The 25,334-nt window shown below is 37.9% G+C and overlaps 3 protein-coding genes across 3 annotated transcripts; 2 read left to right on the forward strand and 1 right to left on the reverse strand.

Annotated features, from left to right (window-relative positions):
- Window positions 1–929: 929 nt before the first annotated feature.
- On the reverse strand, window positions 930–7,380 carry LOC139888074 (uncharacterized). Its single transcript, XM_071871106.1, has 3 exons — window positions 7,116–7,380; window positions 6,296–7,047; window positions 930–1,076 (listed from the first exon to the last, which is right to left on the reverse strand). The coding sequence occupies exons 1-3, from the start codon at window positions 7,378–7,380 to the stop codon at window positions 930–932; spliced, it is 1,164 nt and encodes a 387-aa protein (XP_071727207.1).
- A 2,525-nt stretch (window positions 7,381–9,905) lies between these two features.
- LOC139888075 (probable serine/threonine-protein kinase PBL23) lies at window positions 9,906–11,441 on the forward strand. The gene is made up of 5 exons (XM_071871107.1): window positions 9,906–10,020; window positions 10,119–10,300; window positions 10,397–10,586; window positions 10,678–11,072; window positions 11,202–11,441. The coding sequence occupies exons 1-5, from the start codon at window positions 9,906–9,908 to the stop codon at window positions 11,439–11,441; spliced, it is 1,122 nt and encodes a 373-aa protein (XP_071727208.1).
- Window positions 11,442–13,184: 1,743 nt separating this feature from the next.
- On the forward strand, window positions 13,185–13,529 carry LOC139888076 (uncharacterized). Its single transcript, XM_071871108.1, has one exon. It carries the CDS (start codon window positions 13,185–13,187, stop codon window positions 13,527–13,529), a length of 345 nt encoding a protein of 114 aa, XP_071727209.1.
- Window positions 13,530–25,334: the final 11,805 nt, after the last annotated feature.

The following is a 25,334-nucleotide window of genomic DNA, read 5'->3' on the forward strand; positions in this document are numbered from 1 at the left end:
GGATGCGCAGGCGTTACTTAACAGCTGGGGATTTGGTGTCATTCCAGACGCAAACTCTCATTGGGCGCCAATAACAGCGCAACAACAAAGCACAGCGCAAACGGTTGGGCTCTTGAGTGTGTATCCTCAGTTTTCGCAGGCATCTGCGCCACATGTCTCGCTCCCCTTACAACCTGTGTATTCGGCATCTTCAAGTAATCCCTCTTTTCCAACACCGCAGCCGTGGGTATATCCGCAGATGCAGGGTCAACCTTGGCAAAATATTCAGGGGCAGGCTAATCTTGCAGGGCAATTTATGCAGGCCGCACCCCCTGACATGGTTCACTTATTTTCACAGCCTGACTTCGTTCAGGACATGATGCGGCGTTTCTTTGCGGGTTTAAAAGGGGATCCTGTTAAACCACCTTTCGAGCTACCGACTACTTTTGACAAATTTCCTCCGCACATAACTGCATATCCGTTTCCAGCAGCACCAAAGATACCTGGTACGCTAGGTACTTACAATGGTTTGTCCGATCCGGATGACTTTTTACAGCGCTTTGAGGGTGCAATGCGCACTCAAGGTTGGGTGGATCCGGTTGCGTGCCAAATATTTCCAATGACCTTGCAGGGCATTGCTCGCGAATGGTTCAATAAACTCCCGGCGGGCAGTATTGCCGGATTCATGGATCTGCGAACAAAGTTTTTATTGCAGTATCAGAATCAAAGACCACGCAAGCGCACTCACATTAAATGCCATGATATTACGCAGAAATCCAAGGAATCTTTGGGAGAGTATCTCACAAGGTATACTAATGAATGTTTGCGCATTCCAGATCTCAAGCCAGAACAACAGATATCAGGACTCATACATGGCATCAATTCAGAACGGCACCCAACGCTAGTCAAGCGTTTGCGTCATACGGTGCCAACAACTTACGCTGAGGGGCTTAAAGAATGTCACGATTATATGCGGAGTGGCGAAGATAACGATGTTCCCACAAGCAGCTCGCGAAATGAAAAAAAGGATGATGATGACCGCTCACGAGATCAAAACCGCGGAAACAATTCTCGCGGGCGTTACCATAGTGGCGGTCCTATCAGAAGTGAAAAGGGGAGATCTAATGGCAATTATCGAAGCAATAATCAGCGCGGCATCAACAATCAGAACTATGCGCTTCTTAAAAGCTTATCCAAAACGCCCAAAGAAATTTTGGCGACGGAGCCAGTATGCGCGACCTTCGCGGTCCCAACTCCGCTTACAGAATTTGGTAAGCGGGATAAGACAAAGTATTGTGAATTTCACGATGATTACGGGCACGATACGAATAGGTGTAAAAACTTGATGGAACGGGTACTGGAGGCGCTCCGTGCGGGTAAGTTGGATCACCTCAAACCGCCAAAGAAAGATAAAGGGAAAGCCGCAGAAGAGGGGTCAAAAACTAAAACCTTCGCGTGGCAGAAAGTGGATAAGACCAAAAATGCTGATTTAACCATTAACATGGTTGACGCAGAGAAATTAGTTCAGCGAAGAAAGTATAACGATCATCAGGATTGGGAACTTCTTCCAATCACTTTCCCTCCTGTGATGTCAATTGACAGGGTGAATGAACCTATCATTATCAAGTGCCGCATTCCTTCTTGCGGGGTGCAGGTCAAGCGCATGCATGTCGACACTGGGAGCGGCGTTGACATTATGTACGAGCATTGCTATCAATTTCTTCCCGCACACGTGAAGGCGCAGCTACGTCCGTCTGATATCACGCTGTCTGGTTTTTCCGGAGAAAGCTCATGGCCCGTGGGACGGATAGAGTTATTAATAGAGCTCGAAGATGACAAGAATCCGCAGTTAATAAGGAACGAATTAGTTGACTTTTATGTGGTTCGCTCGACTTCGCGATATAATGCGCTACTGGGAAGAAATTTCATACGGCGTTTTAACATCATACCTTCGGTAGTGCACGGTTTGATTAAGTTTCCTACTAAGGGAGGAGTTGCCACAATGGCGTCACATCAAACGATTGAGATATGTGCGTCAGTTGTGCAAATTAACATCCCTAGCGTCGGGGAGCAGATTGCAAGCAGTGCGGTCATTGCTAATCGCTTGCATCCAGATAAGGGTATAAAAATCGGCGCAGGTTTATCAGCTGAAACCAAGGCTAAGTTACATGGTATATTGTCCGCAAACGCAGATGTTTTCGCATGGCGCGAATCAGATATGACAGGTGTCCCGCGGGACATTGCGGAACATAAATTGAATGTTAATCCATCGCTCACACCTGTTAGACAAAAGAAGCGGCATATGGCTTTAGACCGCAGTGATTGGCTATGCGCAGAAGTAGACAACCTTGTCAAAGCAAACATTCTACGCGAAGTGCGTTATCAAACATGGGTTGCCAATCCGGTGTTGGTGAAAAAGGCTGATGGTAACTAGCGAATGTGCGTTGATTTTAAAGACATTAACAAAGCATGTCCTAAAGACAATTACCCTCTCCCGGAGATAGACTGGAAGGTTGAATCTTTGTCTGGATTCAGATATAAGTGCTTTCTGGACGCATACAAAGGTTATCACCAAATTCTAATGGCTGCGGAAGACGAAGACAAGACTGCTTTTCATACGCCGCAGGGTATTTATTGTTACACAAAGATGCCTTTCGGCTTGAAGAACGCGGGCGCGACCTATCAGCGTGTAATTGACGCAGCATTCAAGCCTCAAATTGGCAGAAATCTTGAAGCGTATGTCGATGGCTTGGTAATCAAAAGCAACACCGAAGAAGACATACTCGCAGACATCCTAGAAACATTTGCGTCTCTGCGAAGGATCAACATGAAGCTTAATCCACTTAAATGTAGCTTTGGAGAGGAGGAAGGCAAGTTTCTAGGTCATGTGGTGACAGCGCGGGGTATCAAGGCTAATCCCAAAAAGATTGAAGCTATTGATAATTTACCATCTCCGAAAACAAAGAAAGATGTGCAGAGTCTCACTGGGAAGCTCGCAGCAATCACGCGGTTTTTGTCAAAAGCCGCAGAGCGTCAGCTACCATTCTTTAACACTTTGAAAAACTGTTTGAAGAAAAAGGATTTTGTCTGGACTCAGGAAGCAGAATCAGCCTTTCAGGAGATGAAAAAGGTGCTTGCAGAGTTACCAACACTTACTGCGCCAGTCCCTGGGGAGACGTTAATGCTGTACCTTGCGGCATCAAAGGAAGCAATCAGTTCAGTTCTCATCGCAGACCGCGAAAAGACACAAATGCCGGTCTACTTCGTAAGCAAGACGCTGACATCAAGCGAAGTAAACTACTCGCCAATAGAGAAGCTAGTATATGCGCTTGTCCATACAGCGCGGCGTTTGCGCTGATACTTTCAAGCACATCCGATTGTGGTTCTAACTGATCAGCCAATCAAACAGGTACTGTACAAGCCCGAGATTTCTGGCCGAATGGCCAAGTGGGCAGTCGAATTGGGAGAACATGAAATAAACTTTTCTTCACGCAGTGCGGTTAAGAGTCAAATACTTGCTGACTACCTAGCAGAAATACCTGCGGATGTCGAAGCGTCAGCAGAACATCAAGATCCGCCCGCACCTGTTCTATCACCATGGGAATTATACACCGATGGTGCGTGTAGCGCATCTGGCGCAGGCGCAGGTGTAATTTTGACAGGTCCAGGCGGTGAGGAACATACGTACGCACTGCGGTTTAATTTTGCTGTCACAAACAATGAAGCAGAGTATGAGGCTCTACTAGCAGGTATGCGCATCGCGCATAAGTTAATTGTTAAAATCTTGCACGCTTACGTGGATTCAAAGCTAGTATGCAATCAAGTCTGCGGAGACTTCGAAGCGCACGACATTGCTATGCAGCAATATTTATCGCTTGTTCATAATCTCGCTGACCAGTTCGAGGCTTTTCAAATCTCGCACGTAATGCGGGGGCAAAATAAGAAGGCGGATCCACTAAGCAAACTAGCTGCCTTGGCTTTTGATCATATGGGTAAGAAAATTCTAATAGAGGAACTCAACGCAAAATCTATTGTCATGATGCCTCTAGTGGCACCGGTTGAGGAATCAAGCCCAACGTGGATGACGCCCATCATCGCTTTTTTACGGGACGGCACTTCACCCGCGGACTCCTCTGATGCGAAGAAAGTCCGCACAAAGGCACCGCTTTATGCCCTTGAGGGTGACGTCTTGTATCGAAAAAACTATTTGGGACCGCATTTAAGGTGCATAGGTCCGAAAGAGGCAGAGGAAGTTATACGCGAGGTGCATGAGGGTGCATGCGCCCTTCATTCGGGACACAGGTCCATTGTGTCAAAAATCATGCGGTTAGGTTATTATTGGCCTACTATGTACGCAGACACGGCGCGTATTGTCAAGCAATGCGAATCATGCCAAATACATGCACCTATCAGCAGGGCACCTGCGCATCCAATGATACCGGTCTCCTCACCATGGCCATTCTGCAAATGGGCGATCGACATAGTCGGACCATTCCCCAAAGGCCAAGGTAATATTGCCATTCATTTGCTAAATATGCTACTTACGTCATTATCTTACGCATACTCTGCACACGCAGGAAATGTCAAATTCTTAATTGTTGCAATCGATTACTTCACGAAGTGGGTCGAAGCGAAACCGCTGGCAACAATTTCAGGGAAAAGAGTGCGGAATTTTGTATGGGAAGACATTGTCTGTCGATTCGGCATACCCAATGAAATTGTTAGTGATAACGGTACACAATTTGCCGGCGATCCTTTTCGCAGTTGGTGTGCGGAGCTTAATATTAAGCAAACTTTTACTTCAGTTGCGCATCCGCAGGTGAATGGCCAGTGCGAAGTTACCAACCGAGATATAGTTGCTGGAATCAAGGCAAGGTTGGGTCATGACCGCGTTGGTTGGGTGGATGAGCTTCCAAAGGTTTTATGGGCGCATAGAACCACACCCAAAGCAAGCACTGGTGAGACTCCGTTTAGTTTGGTTTATGGGTCAGAAGCTGTTGTACCCGCAGAGATTGGGGTACCAACGTTCCGCATACAAAACTTTGATGAGCAAAATAACTCTGAAGCTCTGCGGGAAAATCTTAATCTGCTTGAAGAACGCAGACTCTCTGCGGCTGTTAACGAAGCAAATAACAAGCAGAAAATCGCAAAGTATTACAATCAGCGTGTGCGTTCACGCACTTATAAGTGCGGTGATTTGGTTTGGCGCCAGAACGATGCAAGTCATGCGGAAGATACTGGGAAACTGGGACCTCGTTGGGAGGGCCCATACAGGGTAGCAAAAGCAAGCAACACCGGGGCATACCATCTAGAGACATTAGATGGCAAACCTGTGAAACGCACTTGGCATGCGACGTTATTGAAAAAATGTTACATGTAGCTAGATGGACTTGATCACTCCAATTTGTTTAGCACATTATTTTTTGTATTTTTCATCCTTTCGGATATGTCGCAGTTGTAATCATAATTAATGCCAAATAAAAATAATTACATGCGCATACTTTTGTTGTCCATTTATATTTTTTGTATGCGTTTCCTGCCTACTTAAGGGGTGTCCTCTAGCCCCCGTGCGGCAGAAGCCTGTTTGGTTACAAGGCTAGACAATAACGGCAGGCGAAGGGAATTGGTTTTCCCCTAGCCAAGCGCCACGCAGACTAGATGGCTGCAAAGTCGACTTTAAAAAAAAAAAATACAAGCATTGGTTTGCTTGTGCGTAATCGCTCTCGCATTGGTTTGCTTGAGGAACTCCTAAGCATAAAAACATTGGTTTGTTTTTAGTTGCGTTTGCTTACCATACAACTAATAGTGCACCTCTAGTACATGACAAAGCAATAGCGCAGTAGCTTTTGAGTCTAAATTATTAAAGGTAAGTAAAAATATTGGTTTATTTTACGCAGTACCATCCGCATACGCATAAGTTGTGGTTAACTATGCGCATGCGCATGCGGTTCATAATTTGTTTTGATTCGCGATATATAAACAAGGATATCACGCATGCATAACAGACAAACATATATACACATCCAAATAAATTATTACATAAGTAATTGTTTCACATGCCTGCCCAACATGGGACTTAGGGCTCCAAAATACATTTACAATTACCTGCCTAAGATTAGGGCTTACGGCACAAACTACTCTAGTAATCCTCCTTCAAAAACCCATCAAGCGGCATCGTCGGGTCAGCCGCAAACGCATTGATCAAAGGGATAGGGATGGACTTGATTGCCTCTTCCGCCTCCAGCAGCGCCGCGGCCGTTCCCTCCTTTAATTTCTTTTGGACAATGTCGGGGAACGGTGGAGTTAGGCCGCATGCCTGGATCACTTCCCGCACAGCCTTGTTCACCTCATGGTCCTTGACCGCATCGACATAGGCATTAAACCGGTCGGACACGGGCTCAGAGTCTATCACTTTCTGCGCAATTGCGGGGAGTGCGGTGCGCAGCTTTGTCATATCTGCCTCGGCCAGCTCGCGGTTGGTAACCGCATCGTCCCTCTCCCTCGTCACCTTTTCCAACTCCAGCCTCACTCGCTCAGTTTCCCCCTTTGCCTGATCAACCGCACCCACAAGCTCTTGATTCTTTTTTCTTTCTTGAATCAAGAAGGTCTTGGTTTCGGCCGCAGTCAATTCAACAGCTTTGCGGGCCTCCTCAGCAGCGTCCCTGTCCTTCTTGACCTGATCTACACCCGCCTGCAGCAAACCCAACTCCACCTCTTTGCGCAGTGCAACATCGTATAGGCTGGAGGATCGACGGGCTTGATCCGCAAACATCCCAAAGAATACCAGCCCGTTCTGGACAAAGGCGTTGAGCGCCTGGTTAAACGGCAGCGCGGCCAGTTGCTCGCGGAACTCTGCTGGGAAGATTTGCTGCAAGAATGCAGATTGCTCCGCAGCATTTTCTGCGGAGGACTGGCAAAGTTGGCGGAGGTTGGCAACACGGAAGCTGCCTTGCGGAGGAGGTAATGTAGACTCAGACTCGACGGGTATCGCCTTGTCTTTGGATGTGGCAGTGGCCTCCAGCTCGGGGTTGACCCGCGGTGTTGTTGGCTGCGTCTCCTCCACATGCTCTGCAAAATACTCAGATTAGTACGCAGATTTTTCTACGCGGTATACATGCGAAAAAATAAACGCTCACCATTAATGGGGGGAGGTAGGTCTGCGGACCGCGGCTCGATGGCAACAAAATTGTCGTTGCGCATGTCCTCCAGCTGCTTAGGAGTCATCTTCTTCTTCTTCTGAGCCTCGGACGTCCCAGCCGCCTTGCGTTTATTGCCTGACTCCGCCGGCGTTTCCTCCACATGTTCGCTAGCAGCTGCCTGCTCTAGCTGTTTGTCCACATCCTGCTTGCGGAAAGAGATCCCAGCAATCTCCTCCGTGGTAAGCACCTTCTTCATCCTCATCTCTGCAAACAATAAATGCCTGCGTTAGAAAATATACAAAAATTTATGTAAGTACGCGTTTATGCTATTCCTACCCTTTCCATCGGGGCCAACTATGGCCGGCCGCACATCCTCCCAAGGCCAATACGCGGAGATCTTCCCCAACCGCAGCATAACATTACCATACGAACGGTGCAACAGTTGTGCGTTGACGCACTGCTTCAACAACTTTTTCTCCTCGTCATCCAACGCTGGCATCTTGTTCACATCTTTTTCTACCTTCTCGCACCAAATGAGCGTCTGCGGGAAGCCAGTGCCTACTACGATCTGGTCGACGAAGAAAAAAGTTTCTTTCCAACTTTCCGCATTCGATTTCGGGGTTTTTGAGAAATTTTGGCGTGCGAAGAAGGTGAACCAAGATTTATGGTGGTTGGCTAAGCGGAATAGGTGGCAAAAAACCTTCACCAATGGTACTGTGTTGAGTGCAACACACCACATCTCGAATAGAACGATTTTGCCTATAGCATACGGGTGCAATTGCCCTAGCCCTACTTTGAAATGATCTAGTACGCCTAAAAAGAAGTCGGTGGGTGGAACCCTAAAATTACCATGCTTAAAAGCATGTTCGTAGATCGCCACCTTATTCTCTGGTGGCTGATGGGCTCGCTGGCTAGGCAGTGGTGGTACCGGATTGTAACCCGCTAGAGGGGGTATTGCTTAACTAAGTGGTCGATGTTTTTCTGGCCTATGTTGGACTCTACATTCTCTACGAAAGTTTCATTAGCTTTGGTCATTTTTATATGAATGGAGAACGACTGACCTTTAAATGACGATCGGAATATGACGGAGTTGATCGGAATTGATAGGATTTGGAGGCGAGAGCGTATTTGGGAAGCTTGACACCGGAAAAGTGAAAATGTGTGTGATTTGGGGCTATTTATAGGCAAGATTGGGGGAGCGTGGGTTGGAATGGTGTGATCGTGGCCATACACGTGTAATGCAATCGACGGGTAGCATTTGCAGATCGCGCGTGGTGTCAGTTAAGAATGATTACAAACACGCGCGTGGTTCGCACGCGCCTGCGGCACTGTTACTTTATGTCTTGTCAGCCGAATGGGCTTCTGCGATTGTGACAGGCATCGAGGCGCACGCGAGGACATTAAATGCTCGTCGTCCTTTTGTTTTCTCTTTTTCGCTTAATAGTTTGATATCATATGACTTGCGTCATATAACATCAAACTGGGGGGACTTAATGATACCGCAGCCCGCATGCAACATACACACGGGCATGCGCTATGGTGCTCTCATGCGTCATGCGGCATGCGGATCCGTATCTGGTCCCTTTACGGCGGTTGCTTAGCTAACAAGCAAATATCTTTTCCATAATTATATCCGTGATTCGGGGGAGATGGTTATGGAAACGATTATCACTATCCTATGACGGTTCTAGAATTAGGGTTTGCCTATAAATACAAACCCTAATCGTCGTTAGCAACATACCACGTTACGTAGCCATCTTCTACCACACATCCTACGTAACTTACATCCTCTATCATCTTCTAAAGGTTAACAGGTTAGTTCTTTATTAACTGGTACCTACAACCTTGCTTGGGGCCTTCTGATCGACGGACGTCATCGAAGGTGGACTTAATCACTTGGCCACCCCGCCGACATCATCATGTCGGCCAGGGTTATTCACGGTAGCCGGACCGGAGAGCCACGTTCTAAGATCCTTAAACCCCTCCTTTACGTTGAGCAAGCATGTTAAGACCCCTCGGTTAAAATATGCATGATCAAAAAGATAAAAGATTGATACGCTTCCAAATGTCTTCAAATTATATTGATAAAGTAACTTTAGACCCTTTTCCTTTTAATTCCGGTTACCTCATACAGAACCAAATAGCATTTTATGATGATGTAATCGGCAACTTTTTGTAAGTAGATATAGCTCGGGTACATTTATTCAAGAAATATGGTGATGCATTTGTTCAAGAAATTTAATTTGTTTCAAGTGAACACGAGTTTGGAAAGACTAAATTTTTCCGGTCTAAATCATGTTTATAACATTATATTCAACTTTCAAAATACTCACTTAAAGGGTAGTAATCACTAATTAAACCATATAAATTTCAGTTGTATAATTTATACTAAATATCAGACAGCAACATAACCTATAGATTTGAATGGCCTAAAATGCATTAACAACTAAATTATCGGAAGCAATATAATTGACCATGTCAAACTATTTGTCATTGCAAATTCAAAGTAACGTAAAATTAGATTCTCATAAAAAGAAAACGTTCGGAATTTCTGTTTAGCTCCGTGGAACCTTCAATTCAAGTAAGATTGGTTCTTCCTGGGAGCTAAAAGAAATTCCGTTGGTTAAAAACTCTTTGAAACACACATTGGTGTTGCTAGGTCTCGTGATTCGATCCCTTTAAACAAAATTAATCAGAGACAAAAACGCAACGCCAATCGTGAGTACATCCTAAATGGATCAATGACTCCAAGGGGGCGCTGTTGTCGCCGCCTGATTCATAAACTAAATGATGGGTTGTTTCTGGTGTTGTATGATCCAAAAACGAGCCAAAAGAAAGAAAGGCTCTTGCGATTTCAAAGAAACTAAGGAAGAATCCTTCCCCGGATTCTCTCTAGGAAATGGTAATTAATCGATTTCTTTACTCATCGATTCGTTATGATCAAAACAAGGTGATAAACTGTTTGTTTAAATCAGGGTTAATTTATTTTCAAACATGTAGATAGCTTTAGACGAAGATATATAACGGATGAGATAGCGAAATATGGAAAACAGAACATTTCTTCACAATTTTTCACATACGAGGAGTTGTCCGCGGCCACCAACAATTTTAACTACAATTCATTGATCGGAGAAGGCGGTTTTGGGAGAGTCTACAAAGGCCACATTGCCACAAAAGACACGGTATGTTCCAAAATCGCGATTATGATCATATGAAAAGCTATCATGTCAAACCTTGTACTAATATGTGTTTTTTTGTCTTCTTTTCGGATTTCATAGGATGTTGCTGTAAAGAAACTTGATAGAAACGGATACCAAGGCAACCGAGAGTTTTTGGTTGAGGCTTTGTTGTTGAGTCTTCTTGATCACTCGAATCTTGTTAACTTAATCGGATATTGTTGTGATGGCGACCAAAGGATTTTGGTTTACAAGTATATGCCCAATGGCTCCCTGGAAGATCACCTCTTTAGTATGTCTTCTATGATTAACATTACCATGTTTTCATTTAATTTTACGCCGTAAAATGAAATAACTAACTTTATTTTGTATTTATCGTTAAGATTGGGGAGCCGAAGAGCAAAAGCCGTTAGAATGGGACATAAGGATCAAGATTGCAATGGGGGCAGCAAAAGGGCTCGAATACTTGCACAATAAGGCGGACCCACCGGTGATCTATCGTGACTTGAAAGCTTCAAATATTCTACTTGACGAGGATTGGAACGCTAGGCTTTCTGATTTCGGGCTAGCCAAGCTGGCTCCAACCGGTGAACAAACTCACATCACAACTAAGGTGATGGGAACTTACGGTTATTGCGCCCCGGAGTATGCATTGACCGGACGGTTGACTAGAAAATCTGACGTTTATAGCTTTGGAGTCGTGTTCTTGGAAATGATCAGCGGTAGGCGAGTCATCGATGGTTCACGACCAAGCGAAGAACAACATTTAATCGCTTGGGTAGGTTTAGTTATAAAAAAAGCTAATAAATAATTTTTTTTTTTGGCATGATGACCCCACTCATTACCAACTGAGCTACGCATTATTGATAATAAAATCATCTTATATTTGCACTTGTATTGTTTTCAGGCCGAACCATTGTTTAGAGACCGAAGAAAGTTCCACTATATGGCGGATCCATTGCTTGAAGGGAGATACCCGATCAAGGCGTTGTACCAAGCTTTAGCGATAACAGCAATGTGTTTGCAAGAAGATGCGACAAAAAGACCCGACATAAGTGAAGTTGTAAAGGTTTTAGAGTATTTAACTTCCGAAGAAAGCAAAGAACAATCAACCGAAAATCATGATGCTAGTTCTGAGAGAGGTTGAAAGATCTCGTTTAGGACAAAACGTGTAGAAACATGTAAATTTCGAATACCCATTTTTTCGTTAAAGTTAGATGACAGATTTTGTAAAATTTGTTGTATAATTATGTCTCGGGATGTTTATGTTGTTTTGTGGCTCGAACACTCAACCTTTTGGATGTTAATGTATCTTATGGTGCTAGAAATTGTTTTTAGTCTCACGTGTCTAAAATGTGAGGGGAGTTAATGAGATTTTTAATAGTCTTGAGCGAAATACCAAAAACTACGAGGATTATCCAGATAAAAAAATAAATTTTTTTCACATGGTCCGTCCGTGTATAATATTAATGCCCTAAGGGCACAAATTAAGCCTCATTTATTCCACTCAAACTTTCTAAATATATTACAAAATTACAATAATTTATTACACTCACAAATTTCCTAATTTACATATGTATTAATTACAATTTTATATTATTCATGGAAACATTGACATTATTAATGGTTCTTAACATGTGCCCTTAGGGCACAAGTTAACTTTTCTCTAATAATAATAACGATTGAAATGATTGGTCGCGCATTGTTGCAGGAAATAATTTCACATCATACCTTAAACATTATTTTAGTTTAAGATGACATACGTATTGCGGCGAGGAAAAGTTCTTTTTAACAATCATGGTTCTGCTATTGTTTCGATTGATAATAATTAATATACATATATCGAAAATCAATAGAAACTTTTTATCAAATAGAAAGTAATAAATAAAGATACTCTAGCAAAAGAAAATGAACTGACGTTTATAAGAAAAAATAATAAAGTTTATATGTAAAATGAATATAAGAAAACAAACTAATATGGTGTATGGATTCAAAGTTAAAGATTACTGTAATTGACTTGTAATTGAAGCTGACTCCTATAATACATGTAAAAAGCAATTTGGGGTCGTTTGTATTAAAACGACACATCATAATAATGCAAAACGGCAAGGTTATTATTTTCTAGTAGTATAATAAAAAATAATAATAATAATAATAATAAAATAATAAAATAATAATAAAATAATAATAATAATAATAATAAAATAATAATAATAATAATAATAATAATAATAATAATAATAATAATAATAATAATAATAATAATAATAATAATAATAATAATAATAAAATAATAAAATAAAATAAAATAATAATAATAATAATAATAATAATAATAATAATATAATATAATATAATATAATATAATATAATATAATATAATATAATATAACAAAATATAATATAATATAATATAATATAATATAATAATAATAATATAATATAATATAATATAATATAATATAATATAATATAATATAATATTAATATTAATATAATATATATATAATAATATGATAATAATAATGACATAAAAATTGTTGAAATTTAAAAGCCACCTTATTTACTGATAAAGGGAAACAAAGTTCATCTTTGAAGCCTCCCATCACCTACACATGCAATAACTAACCAAATTGATGCTTTTTACCCCTATCACATGATCTATCTTTAGTACTAACTACTATAACTGAGGTGTCAAGTAGTTAGAAGGTGGACATCAAGAGGCCCTCCAACAAACTTAAATGTTTCCTCTGCATATCCATGAACATACATACCAATACCCACACCATGATCATTACACTTTTTGAAGAAAAAAAAGGACAAGATCCTCACTTTTCATTCAAATAGACCAAGATTTCATATTCAACACCATTTGCCAAAAAAGAAAAAGATGACTTTGAAACCATCTAAAATGCATCCTGTAGAAACACCAATCAAGATTGGCACAAAAGGAACTGTTGGATCACTTATGATGAAAGAACTCGAGTACTTTAACCGGCTTGAAGTACAGTCTCATACGAATACTTTACAAGTTCTTGAAGCAGCTGCGAAAAGTCAACCAGAGTCCAAGATAGAAAACAAAGTGACCATAAACTCCAAAAGCAAGAAAAGGAGCAACAAGTTCATACCAAGTATATGCTCTGCCATTGATGTAGCGAATAACAATGGGCCTAAAACGATTTCGGGGTTTAGTTATAAAACTTTAAAAGCGGATGCTCGTAGATCGCAGGTTTAGATTACAGATAGCAACTTTCTTTGATAGATTTTTATGGGTTCACCCAATCCTTAACGGTACCTCACATTGATATGTCCACAAAGTCATCTTATTTAGGTAATTTATCAGTAGAAAAATTATCAGCATGAACTACGGGTCTCTGTTAATTTTCCTAGCATGATTGACTAATTGTGTGTGTGTGCGCTATCTGCTCATATGACTCATTGAATGATTGTATTTTTCTTGCGTGTTGTTTGTTTTTCAATTTGCAAATCTTATTATGTCTTACGTCTGCGCGCTCAAAAACGTTTTTATTGCAGACTATTTGTTTTCTGAAGACATAAGATAAAATAATGTCTTATTCTGTCTGCAAAACTCCCATATTTGGAAATATGCTTCTAAGTGTTGCAGACATGATTAAGTTATTTTACAGATATAAAAGCAAACAACCTTCATTATTCAGCATACAAACCTTTAGACCACGTCAATTGTACATATTTAATCCGCAGATCTTCAGACAAAAACATTTTTAAAAATAAACATCACCTTAGAGTTAATTGAGTGTGCCGGTGATTCCTGTTTTGATGACCTACTTTTAAACTATCGTTTCCACACTATCTAGAACGATATCGAATTCCTACAATAATTACATTTTGCAAATCAATCAAAAAACGTATATTTATAGAAAGAACCTATATACATGGATGTCAAACAATCTAGATACACACAAGTTATTTGACTTTTCAGGCTTTCAACTTGATTATGAGTTAGTGATATTCTATTTTCTGAAAGTTGGGTACAAATGCCTACCTAACTTTAATAAAATCCAAGTCACAAAAATATGAAGGATTTCATCAGAAGTAAACATCAATTAAAGGCATTATTTTTTATGGTAAAGTCAACAACCAAGTCACCATAATTAAATGTATATCAGCAAATTAATGCCTAATAGTATTAAACTAAGGATGTGTGTGATTGCTGATCAAGCATAGAATATTCGGGTGGAGTTCGGTCCATGCTTGTAGGGGTGTTCATTAAATGGTTCAACCCGAATAACCAACCAATCCAAATGATTTTGGGTGCAACGGGTTGTTGGTGATTTTAGTGTTATCAACAATCATTTTAGTTAATTGGGATTTACTAGAAAGCAAAGGCTTATCGAATTAAGCTCAATGACGAGTTTGGAGAGTGTGGAGTGCACGCTCGTTCGAGTTAATTCAACAAGGTCTTGGAAATTACATCTTTTGATGAAAGGTAACCATGAATGGTTACATCATTTCATGAAGAGAGATGTTATTTTCTAAAAGGTTTAAACGAAGAGTTGCATCTTTTCGTTGAAAGGTTGCATATTTACATTGAAAGGTTACATCCTTTCGTCGCACCTTTTCATCTCTTATATATAGAGGATTTTGCTTTCATTCTAACTAACAGAAAACATACACATATTCTCTAACAATTTGATCAGTGATTTCATTGCCAAAAACACTGATTGCGTTCTTGTCTTATCCCTGTAAAGATTTCGTGTAACCGAGGCAATCGTAGGGTCGAAATACTTTATAGAGAAAGTGAACACACGATTCAAGAACGAATCCGGCAGTCAATTTATACCCATTTTCTAACAAATCTATAAAGTATTTTGTTGATAACCATGGATTGGAATCGGTGATGAAAATGAGAATAAGTTTTCTTACGGAGTATTTTGAAAAGGAGTACGGATAATTGTTGCATATCTTAAGCAATAAAATCAGATGAATTGTCCAATATGATGAGTACGTGTGGATGGGAATAAAAGCATCTTATGGAACTTAGAGTAATTTGATTGTGCAAGGCATTCAAGGCTTGATGAAAATCTAAAATGTGGAACAACCAACACACGAGTACGCCATCTCTATTCATCTTGTTTGGTTTTTATGACATGATTGATAAGAATGCATGCATGAAACTTATATAACAAATAAACATGGTGATTAAATTTGTGTTTGATTTGTTATAAACCAAAGTTCTGAAAATACGTGCATAAACTATTTCTTGGATACAGAGTAAAACATATATTAATGTATGCATCGGTAAACGAATATTTATGCAAATAATAGTAATGATGTGGCTAACCTCATGTATGACGTGTATGTCATTCATGAATTGGAACGGATAACTAATTATATAAAATATGCATTCTTGACATATTTAATTGAAATGTATCAAGGACGTTTTGGAATGGCGTCTACTAATTCCATTGAATTTTGAATATAAATAGAAATTGTATGTTTTTATACAAGACACATTCATGGAAGTCAGATATATAGCATGATATTTTATAGTCCGTAAATGGATATCAATAGGTATATAATAAATAATTGTTCGTTCCGTGCGATGTATGGAATAATATTTTCGCAAAAGATTTCTGTATTTGGAGTAATGATAATCGGATGTATGCATAATATGATCATGTAATCCGTTGTTAACGATCAATCGTAATCGTTTATTGAAACGAGGGAACATTATATATACATCATCGATTTATAACTATGGTGATGTATATGGACTATGGTAATCCATGAGTTTTAGTTATATTTTTGAGGTACGGTTATTTTTATGATCATAATTGCATCATGATGGACGAAACCGATTAAATTATATGGCTTCTATCTATCCATTTTGGATGTGCATACAATTTACAAATTGTATGATGATGATGATTTATACAGATGGTAGTCACGGTTGGGAACAAACTCGCATATTAAGAAGTCATTTGGTTACTTCTTGTAGTTGGTTATTCTGTTGGTCAATGGATGTTGACACTGTTGGTAAACAATGGTTCAATTGGTGACAATTGATGCCGTTTTGGCAGTTAGTGGCAAAAATCATAAATTTTGAAAAATCACAAATTATTGATTGTTATAATAATAATAATAATATAGATATGGATAGTCAATTTTGGTGTATACATATAGTCAATTTTGGTACACAAAGTATGTATTTTTATATTGAGATTTTAGGCTATAAATACTCATGAATGCAAGCATTAAACTTGCACCATTTCTCACACTTACAAAGTGTTTCTTTCTTTCTCTCCATTATCATCTTTGTTCTTACACTTCATTATTAGTATTCTAAATCAAGAATCAAATCACTAAAGGTAGTTATAAGCCTACTGAATTATAACATCAAGAATCAAACCACTAAAGGTAGTTATAAGCCTACTGAATTATAACATCAAGAATCAAACCACTAAAGGTAGTTATAAGCCTACTGAATTATAACATCAAGAATCAAACCACTAAAGGTAGTTATAAGCCTACTGAATTATAACATCAAGAATCAAACCACTAAAGGTAGTTATAAGCCTACTGAATTATAACACGTTATCAGCACGATAATCTTAATACTAAATATGGTTGGCTCTGCCACCAAAATGATATATGGTCGGTTATACCACCAAAATGATATATGGTCGGTTATACCACCAAAATGATATATGGTCGGTTATACCACCAAAATGATATATGGTCGGTTATACCACCAGAATGATATAGGTCGGTTATACCACCTGAAAAAAATATATGGTCGACACTGTCGCCAAATTTTCATTTATGTTTACTAATATTTATATTTTTGTTATATAACATTTATTTATGATTGCTTACACATGGTCGACACTGTCACCTACTTATCATTTATGTTATATTAAATTTATGTTTAATGTTTATATACTTATGAATATAAATTGACTCTAATTTATCATGATGTTTGTTTTAATTTTTGATAATAGAAAATGTCGAATCTGGAAAAGCTTAAATTTACTCCTTTAGAATCAACTGGAAACAACTACATGCCATGGGTTATAAAAGTAAAAATGCATCTTAAATCAATGGGCATTCTTGAAACCATAAATGAAAACAACACTTGTTCTGAAAAAGAACAAGCTACGGCATGTTGCTTTATTCATCAACATATTGATGAATGCTTACAAAATAATTATGTGACTGTAGAAGATCCCCATGTTTTATGGGAAGGTCTCAAAAGCAGATTCAATAATCAAAGAGAAATTTTACTTCCAGCTGCAATGGAACAATGGAGAACATTAAGGTTCCAAGACTTTAAGAAAGTAAATGAATACAGCTCAGCTCTGTATAATACATGTTCACAACTTAAATTCTGTGGACATGAAATTAGTGATGCAGACATGATGGAGAAAACTTTCTCCACAATGAATGCTGCAAACATCACAGTGCAAAGAAATTTGAGAATGCTAAAGTTCAAAACATATCCTGAACTTAATTCATATCTCTTAGTTGCAGAGCAAAATGATGAGCTATTAATGAAAAATCAGCAATCCCGTCCTACTGGTACACTTGCAATCCCTGAAGCAAATACTGCAAATAATTATAAACAGGGACAAGGACGCGGGCAAGGTCGTGGTTATAATAACCATCACCATCATCATGCCAAAAGCCATAACTATGGTAGAAACCATCCTTATGGTAATGGTAATGGGCGTGGACGTGGTCGTGGTCGTGGCCGTGGTGGTCAAAGAAATAGTAATCCACGAAAATATAAATATCAACCACAAAACAAGCCCATTAAACAAGATGTTGAAGAAAATTCTTCTAAAAATTCTGAAGAATCTTGCTACAGATGTGGTAGAATGGGCCACTGGGCTAATACTTGCCGAACATCTAAACATCTTGTTAAGATGTATCAGGATTCGCTGAAAGGTAAAGAAAAGGAAGTAAATTTTGTGGATAATATTGATCCAACAGTCACTGAGAAACCATCTGATTTATATGAAGATTTCTTGAATGTTTAAGTTGTGTGTCTTTTGAAAAATAAACGATTTAATATCGTCTGTCTTTGTCATTATGTTTGCTAAATGTTTCAGTACTATCTATTTGCGTTTAAAATATTGTGTAATATTAATGTACTCACTATTTATTTCTTATATATGAAGTTCAATATGAATTTTGCTGGAATACAACATCAATCAAGTGGTGGAGATCTCTGTATAGCAGACAGTGGAACTACACACACTATACTTAAATCCGAGAAATATTTTATTGATCTAAAACCAACGGAAGGAACTATACATACAATATCAGGACCTGCTAACTTGATAAAAGGGATAGGAAAGGCAAATTTCATACTACCAAATGGTACAAAATTTTTAATAAATGATGCCTTATTTTCTCCCAAGTCAAGCAGAAATTTATTGAGTTTCTCCGACATATACCTTAACGGGTATGATTATCAGTCAGTGACAACAGAAAATGAGAAATATTTAAGTATCACTGACAAGAGTCATGTGGTTGAAAAACTGCCAAGACTTAGTTCTGGATTACATTATACACATATAAATGTACCAGAAATACATATGGTAGTTAACGAAAAATATATTGATCCTGGTGTATTCAGTTTATGGCATAACAGATTAGGCCATCCAGGATCAACAATGATGAAAAGGATTATTGAATGTACTCATGGACATCCACTAAAGGATAGAAAAATCCATCATGATACAATGGTTCCATGTACATCTTGCTCTCTTGGAAAATTGATAACTAGACCCTCACCACTTAAGGTTGAGAAAGAATCACCAATGTTTCTTGAAAGAATTCAAGGTGATATATGTGGACCAATTCATCCACCATGTGGACCATTTAGATATTTCATGGTTCTAATAAACGCATCTAGCAGATGGTCTCATGTTTGTCTGTTATCAAGCCGTAATGTGGCATTTGCAAAATTTCTTGCCCAAATTATTAAATTGAGAGCTCATTTTCCTGATTACACCATTAAAAGGGTGAGACTTGATAATGCTGGTGAATTTACATCTCAAGCATTTAATGACTATTGCATGTCTATAGGAATTGTTGTTGAACATTCTGTTGCTCATGTGCATACACAAAATGGTTTAGCCGAGTCATTGATTAAACGTTTACAGTTAATCGCTAGACCATTGATAATGAGAACAAAACTCCCTGTATCTATATGGGGTCATGCAATTTTACATGCTGCTGCATTGATTCGCATCAGACCAAGTGCAAGTCATAAATATTCCCCCCTACAACTTGCTTTTGGTCAAGAGCCAAATATTTCCCATCTTAGAACATTTGGTTGTGCAGTGTATGTTCCAATTGCGACACCACAACGTACAAAAATGGGTCCTCAAAGGAGGTTGGGAATATATGTTGGATATGAAACATCTTCAATATTAAGGTATATTGAACCTATGACAGGTGACGTTTTTACAGCACGTTTTGCTGATTGTCATTTTAATGAAACATTGTTCCCTAGATTAGGGGGAGAAATGAAAAATAAAGAAAATGATGTTTCATGGTGTGAACCTCAATTAAAGTATCTTGATCCTCGCACAAAAGAATGCGAGACAGAAGTTCAAAAGATAATGCATATACAAGAACTTGCAAATCAATTGCCTGATGCATTTACAGATACAAAAACGGTGACAAAATCATATATACCAGCAGTAAATACTCCAGCTCGAATTGAAATTCCAAAAGCTGGCAATAACGTCACTCATGAATCTTTGCCACGTCAGAAACGTGGAAGACCAATCGGTTCAAAGGATAAAAATCCTCGAAAAAGAAAATCAGCTGATAATGAAGTAAAAGAAAGTGTTCAAGAAGAACCACAAATCAGTACTCCTACTGCAGAGGAGATTGATGATGTCAATACAGAAATTGCAATCAATTATGCATATTCAAAAATATTATGGAACCGAAATGAAATGAAAAATCTTGATGAGAAATTTTCATTTAATGTTGCATATGACATCATGAATAATGATGATGATCCAGAACCAACATCTATGGTTGAATGTCAAAATAGACATGATTGGGCTCAATGGAAAGAAGCAATACGAGCTGAATTAGAATCACTCAATAAAAGAAAAGTTTTCGGATCCATCATTCTCACTCCTAAAGATGTGAAACCTGTAGGATACAGATGGATTTTTGTCCGAAAAAGAAATGAGAAAAATGAAGTTACAAGGTATAAAGCTAGACTTGTAGCTCAAGGTTTTTCTCAAAGACCGGGAATTGATTATGAAGAAACTTATTCTCCTGTTATGGATGCAATTACTTTTAGGTACTTAATCAGTCTGGCAGTTTCTAAAAATTTAGAAATGCATCTCATGGATGTTGTGACTGCTTATCTATATGGATCACTTGATAGTGATATATATATGAAGATACCTGAAGGATTTAAGGTACCAGAAGCATCAAATGCAAAACCCAAAGAAATGTATTCGATTAAATTACAAAGATCTTTATATGGGTTAAAACAATCGGGACGTATGTGGTATAACCGATTAAGTGATTACTTGATAAGCAAAGGGTATACAAATAATCTTACTTGCCCTTGTGTTTTCATTAAGAAAACAACATCCGGATATGTGATCATAGCTGTTTATGTTGATGATCTTAACATCATAGGTACAAATAAAGAGATCCATGAAGCCATTCAACTTCTAAAGAAAGAATTTGAAATGAAAGATCTCGGAAAAACCAAGTATTGCCTTGGTTTACAAATTGAGCATATGCCTAATGGTTTACTTGTACATCAAACAACATATACTGAAAAGATTTTGAAACGTTTCAATATGGACAAGGCAAAACCATTAAGTACTCCTATGGTTGTTAGATCACTCAATGTTGAAGCTGATCCATTTCGTCCATGTGAAGATCAAGAAGACATTCTTGGACCAGAAGTACCATATCTTAGTGCAATTGGAGCTCTTATGTATCTTACAAATTGTACAAGACCTGACATTTCTTTTGCAGTTAATTTGTTGGCAAGGTTCAGCTCTGCTCCTACCAAAAGACACTGGAATGGGATCAAACACATATTTCGATACCTTCGAGGAACTACTGATTTAGGATTATTTTATTCTAACGAATCAAAACAAGATTTGGTTGGTTATGCAGATGCAGGTTATTTATCTGATCCACATAAAGCTAAATCTCAAACTGGATATGTATTCCTAAATGGAGGTACTGCAATATCATGGCGTTCTCAAAAACAAACACTTGTTGCTACATCGTCAAATCATGCCGAAGTGATTGCATTACATGAAGCTACTCGAGAATGTTTTTGGTTGAGATCAATGACACAACTCATTACTGATTCTTGTGGACTAGAACGCGATAAAAGTCCAACAACTATCTATGAAGATAATGCAGCTTGCATAGCACAGATGAAAGAAGGGTATATCAAAAGTGACCGAACAAAACACATACCACCTAGATTCTTCTCATACACTCAAAATCTCATTAAGGACAACCAGATTGAAATGAGATATGTGCAATCTAGCAAAAACTCTGCTGATCTTTTCACGAAAGCACTTCCAACTGCTATTTTCAGAACACACGTTCATAACATTGGCATGAGACATGTTCAAAAGATGTAACAGCTGAAGCGATGTCTACTTGAGGGGGAGTCAACTCCATGCTGCACTCTTTTTCCCTTAGCTAAAGTTTTTTCCCACTGGGTTTTCTTTAGCAAGGTTTTTAACGAGGCAGTAATTTATAGTTGATCTTCAACAAAATAAAATTGCTATCCAAGGGGGAGTGTTATAATAATAATAATAATATAGATATGGATAGTCAATTTTGGTGTATACATATAGTCAATTTTGGTACACAAAGTATGTATTTTTATATTGAGATTTTAGGCTATAAATACTCATGAATGCAAGCATTAAACTTGCACCATTTCTCACACTTACAAAGTGTTTCTTTCTTTCTCTCCATTATCATCTTTGTTCTTACACTTCATTATTAGTATTCTAAATCAAGAATCAAATCACTAAAGGTAGTTATAAGCCTACTGAATTATAACATCAAGAATCAAACCACTAAAGGTAGTTATAAGCCTACTGAATTATAACATCAAGAATCAAACCACTAAAGGTAGTTATAAGCCTACTGAATTATAACATCAAGAATCAAACCACTAAAGGTAGTTATAAGCCTACTGAATTATAACATCAAGAATCAAACCACTAAAGGTAGTTATAAGCCTACTGAATTATAACATTGATCATGTGTTCTATGAATAGAATGATTTTCAATTGTATTAACCAAGTTGAGTCTGCATACAAAGTTATTTGATTATATTAACCGACATGATCTGCTACATACAATTGATATGCCTATTTTGTGTTAAACATTCGGATGTTGAATGAACTTGAATAACCGACATGACATGATACGGTTACTTCTTTTCTCGGATATGCGTACATGTCGTTAAGTGTTCATGACTTCATGTTATAAATACATACATGCCGTGTATACATTGTTTTGTTACGTTATATTAGTATTATTAAATCAAGATAACCCTTGGTACAAATGGTTCATTCAATTTGATTTACTGTTTTTCTCAATTGTAAATCTTATTTGATAACCAGTGCTGTTTAAGACAGGGTATGTGCATATGTGATATGTCACGATTAAAGTGATACAAGGTGACATGGTATATTAAGTATTCTAATACTTATAGATGTTCAACTTTATTAAGCAAATATTTACATGGAGTAAATATGATGCTCAGTATAAGTGTGTTATGGGGTGCAAATAATAATATTGTTATTTTTGTCTCCTCCCAAAGTAAATGTTTGTGTGATGTCAATAAAAGAAGTTTTAATTATATTCTTTTGATAATTGACATGAACAACCCCATGGTTGTTAATAATTGTGATCATTATATATGTAGATCACAATAATGAATTATTTGGTAACATTTGTTAGGATATTGAACGGGTGGTAATAATCCGTTGAATAAGTCTAAAGACAATATTGTATTATTGTGAGGTGACGGATTTTGTTATTAAATAAAATGACCATGAAGTCTTTATTCATTGGTGAGGTATGTCCACAACATTTAATGAATTATTAAAAATGTACAAGTTAGTGAAACTAATATGTTTTAATATGGAACAAGGATTAGATGTTGCTTAATTGTTTTCGAGTACTGGTATGTCATGGAAATTGGTGGTATGGTGTATGTGATTACATCAAATGACCAACATAGCATGGTGATAGAAAGATTAAGCATGGTCTAGTGGAATTCATTGTGATGGAAATTGAGTATTTCAATACTTGTAAAAGCCAGCCATGGACTATGGTTTAATTCACAATATGAAATCCTTAAAGCATATTAAAATTGTATTGAGTTTGCTATTGATTAATAAGATAATGCATCTACAAGTTGTTGAATTTTACACTTGGCATAGATAAGGTTATCTTGGATCAAAAAAATGATGTTGAGATTATAGATTATGTTTATAATTATAATCTAACTATCCAATGTAATGGTAATAATTGTGTACATAATGATAATAAGGATCCATTATCAAGGGTGTACCAATTATAAAGTTTACATTGGTGAGTTGTGAAAAGTGGACATGTGAATGACTGATCAATCAATTAACCTTGAGTACACGCGTGTTTCTTATGGTAAAATAAGAATTTGGTATGTCCTTGGATTAAAGGATTCCTAAGGCAAATTGATTGAAGTCAAAATGAATAAGATTAAAGTTCATAGTGATCACTAGTTATGAGATGTGATATGACTAAGGCATGTATATAAGTGAAAGTCTAGACAACTATGCCTTAGACAAATTGTGTTTCGTGAGGTGATCACGAATGGAGTGATATATGTGGATTTTGTTGGGTCACAACAAAATTTGGCAAATCACTAGATAAAAACATTTGCCGGAAGCGCGCAATTTGGCTAATGTTATGGGATTGAAGTCCAACCAGATCTTCCAAAGTGAGACGCCCAATTCCCTTCTAGTACAACGCTAGGAGCTGAATTCAATGAGGTAAGCTTACTTTCTGAAAATTGAAACACATAAACATTCTGATCCCAAAGTATGTGTTTAGACCCGTAAGTGGAGTTAGGTTGAAGTTTAACTTCTTAATAGTTCTTTTGAAAAATTGCAAATGCGGGTGCAAGATGTAAAAGAACTACCTATGTGAACATGAAGTTTTGCCGCTTCAATGGAGCTTTGGACTTAGCTGCCAATATGTTCACTGAAGGATTGGGACACATGGCTTATAATAGTGTCAAGATTGTCTTAGGGATATGTAAGAAACTGATGTGTATAATATTTTATAGTTTTCATATGAGTGGAAGGGTTCAATTTCTGAAACACCCTAATACTCGAATTCTCGTAAATATTATACTAAGTGAAAATTCAATTTCTGAAACATTTTCATTTATGCATTAGTTTGTTCTGTTCGTTTGTATTATTTTAGTAAATCAAGGATTACACTAAAATAGGGGGGATTTGTTGGTGATTTTAGTGTTATCAACAATCATTTTAGTTAATTGGGATTTACTAGAAAGCAAAGGCTTATCGAATTAAGCTCAATGACGAGTTTGGAGAGTGTGGAGTGCACGCTCGTTCGAGTTAATTCAACAAGGTCTTGGAAATTACATCTTTTGATGAAAGGTAACCATGAATGGTTACATCATTTCATGAAGAGAGATGTTATTTTCTAAAAGGTTTAAACGAAGAGTTGCATCTTTTCGTTGAAAGGTTGCATATTTACATTGAAAGGTTACATCCTTTCGTCGCACCTTTTCATCTCTTATATATAGAGGATTTTGCTTTCATTCTAACTAACAGAAAACATACACATATTCTCTAACAATTTGATCAGTGATTTCATTGCCAAAAACACTGATTGCGTTCTTGTCTTATCCCTGTAAAGATTTCGTGTAACCGAGGCAATCGTAGGGTCGAAATACTTTATAGAGAAAGTGAACACACGATTCAAGAACGAATCCGGCAGTCAATTTATACCC

The sequence above is a fragment of the Rutidosis leptorrhynchoides genome, chromosome 2 (assembly GCF_046630445.1).
Source record: "Rutidosis leptorrhynchoides isolate AG116_Rl617_1_P2 chromosome 2, CSIRO_AGI_Rlap_v1, whole genome shotgun sequence".
Taxonomy (NCBI): domain Eukaryota; kingdom Viridiplantae; phylum Streptophyta; class Magnoliopsida; order Asterales; family Asteraceae; genus Rutidosis; species Rutidosis leptorrhynchoides.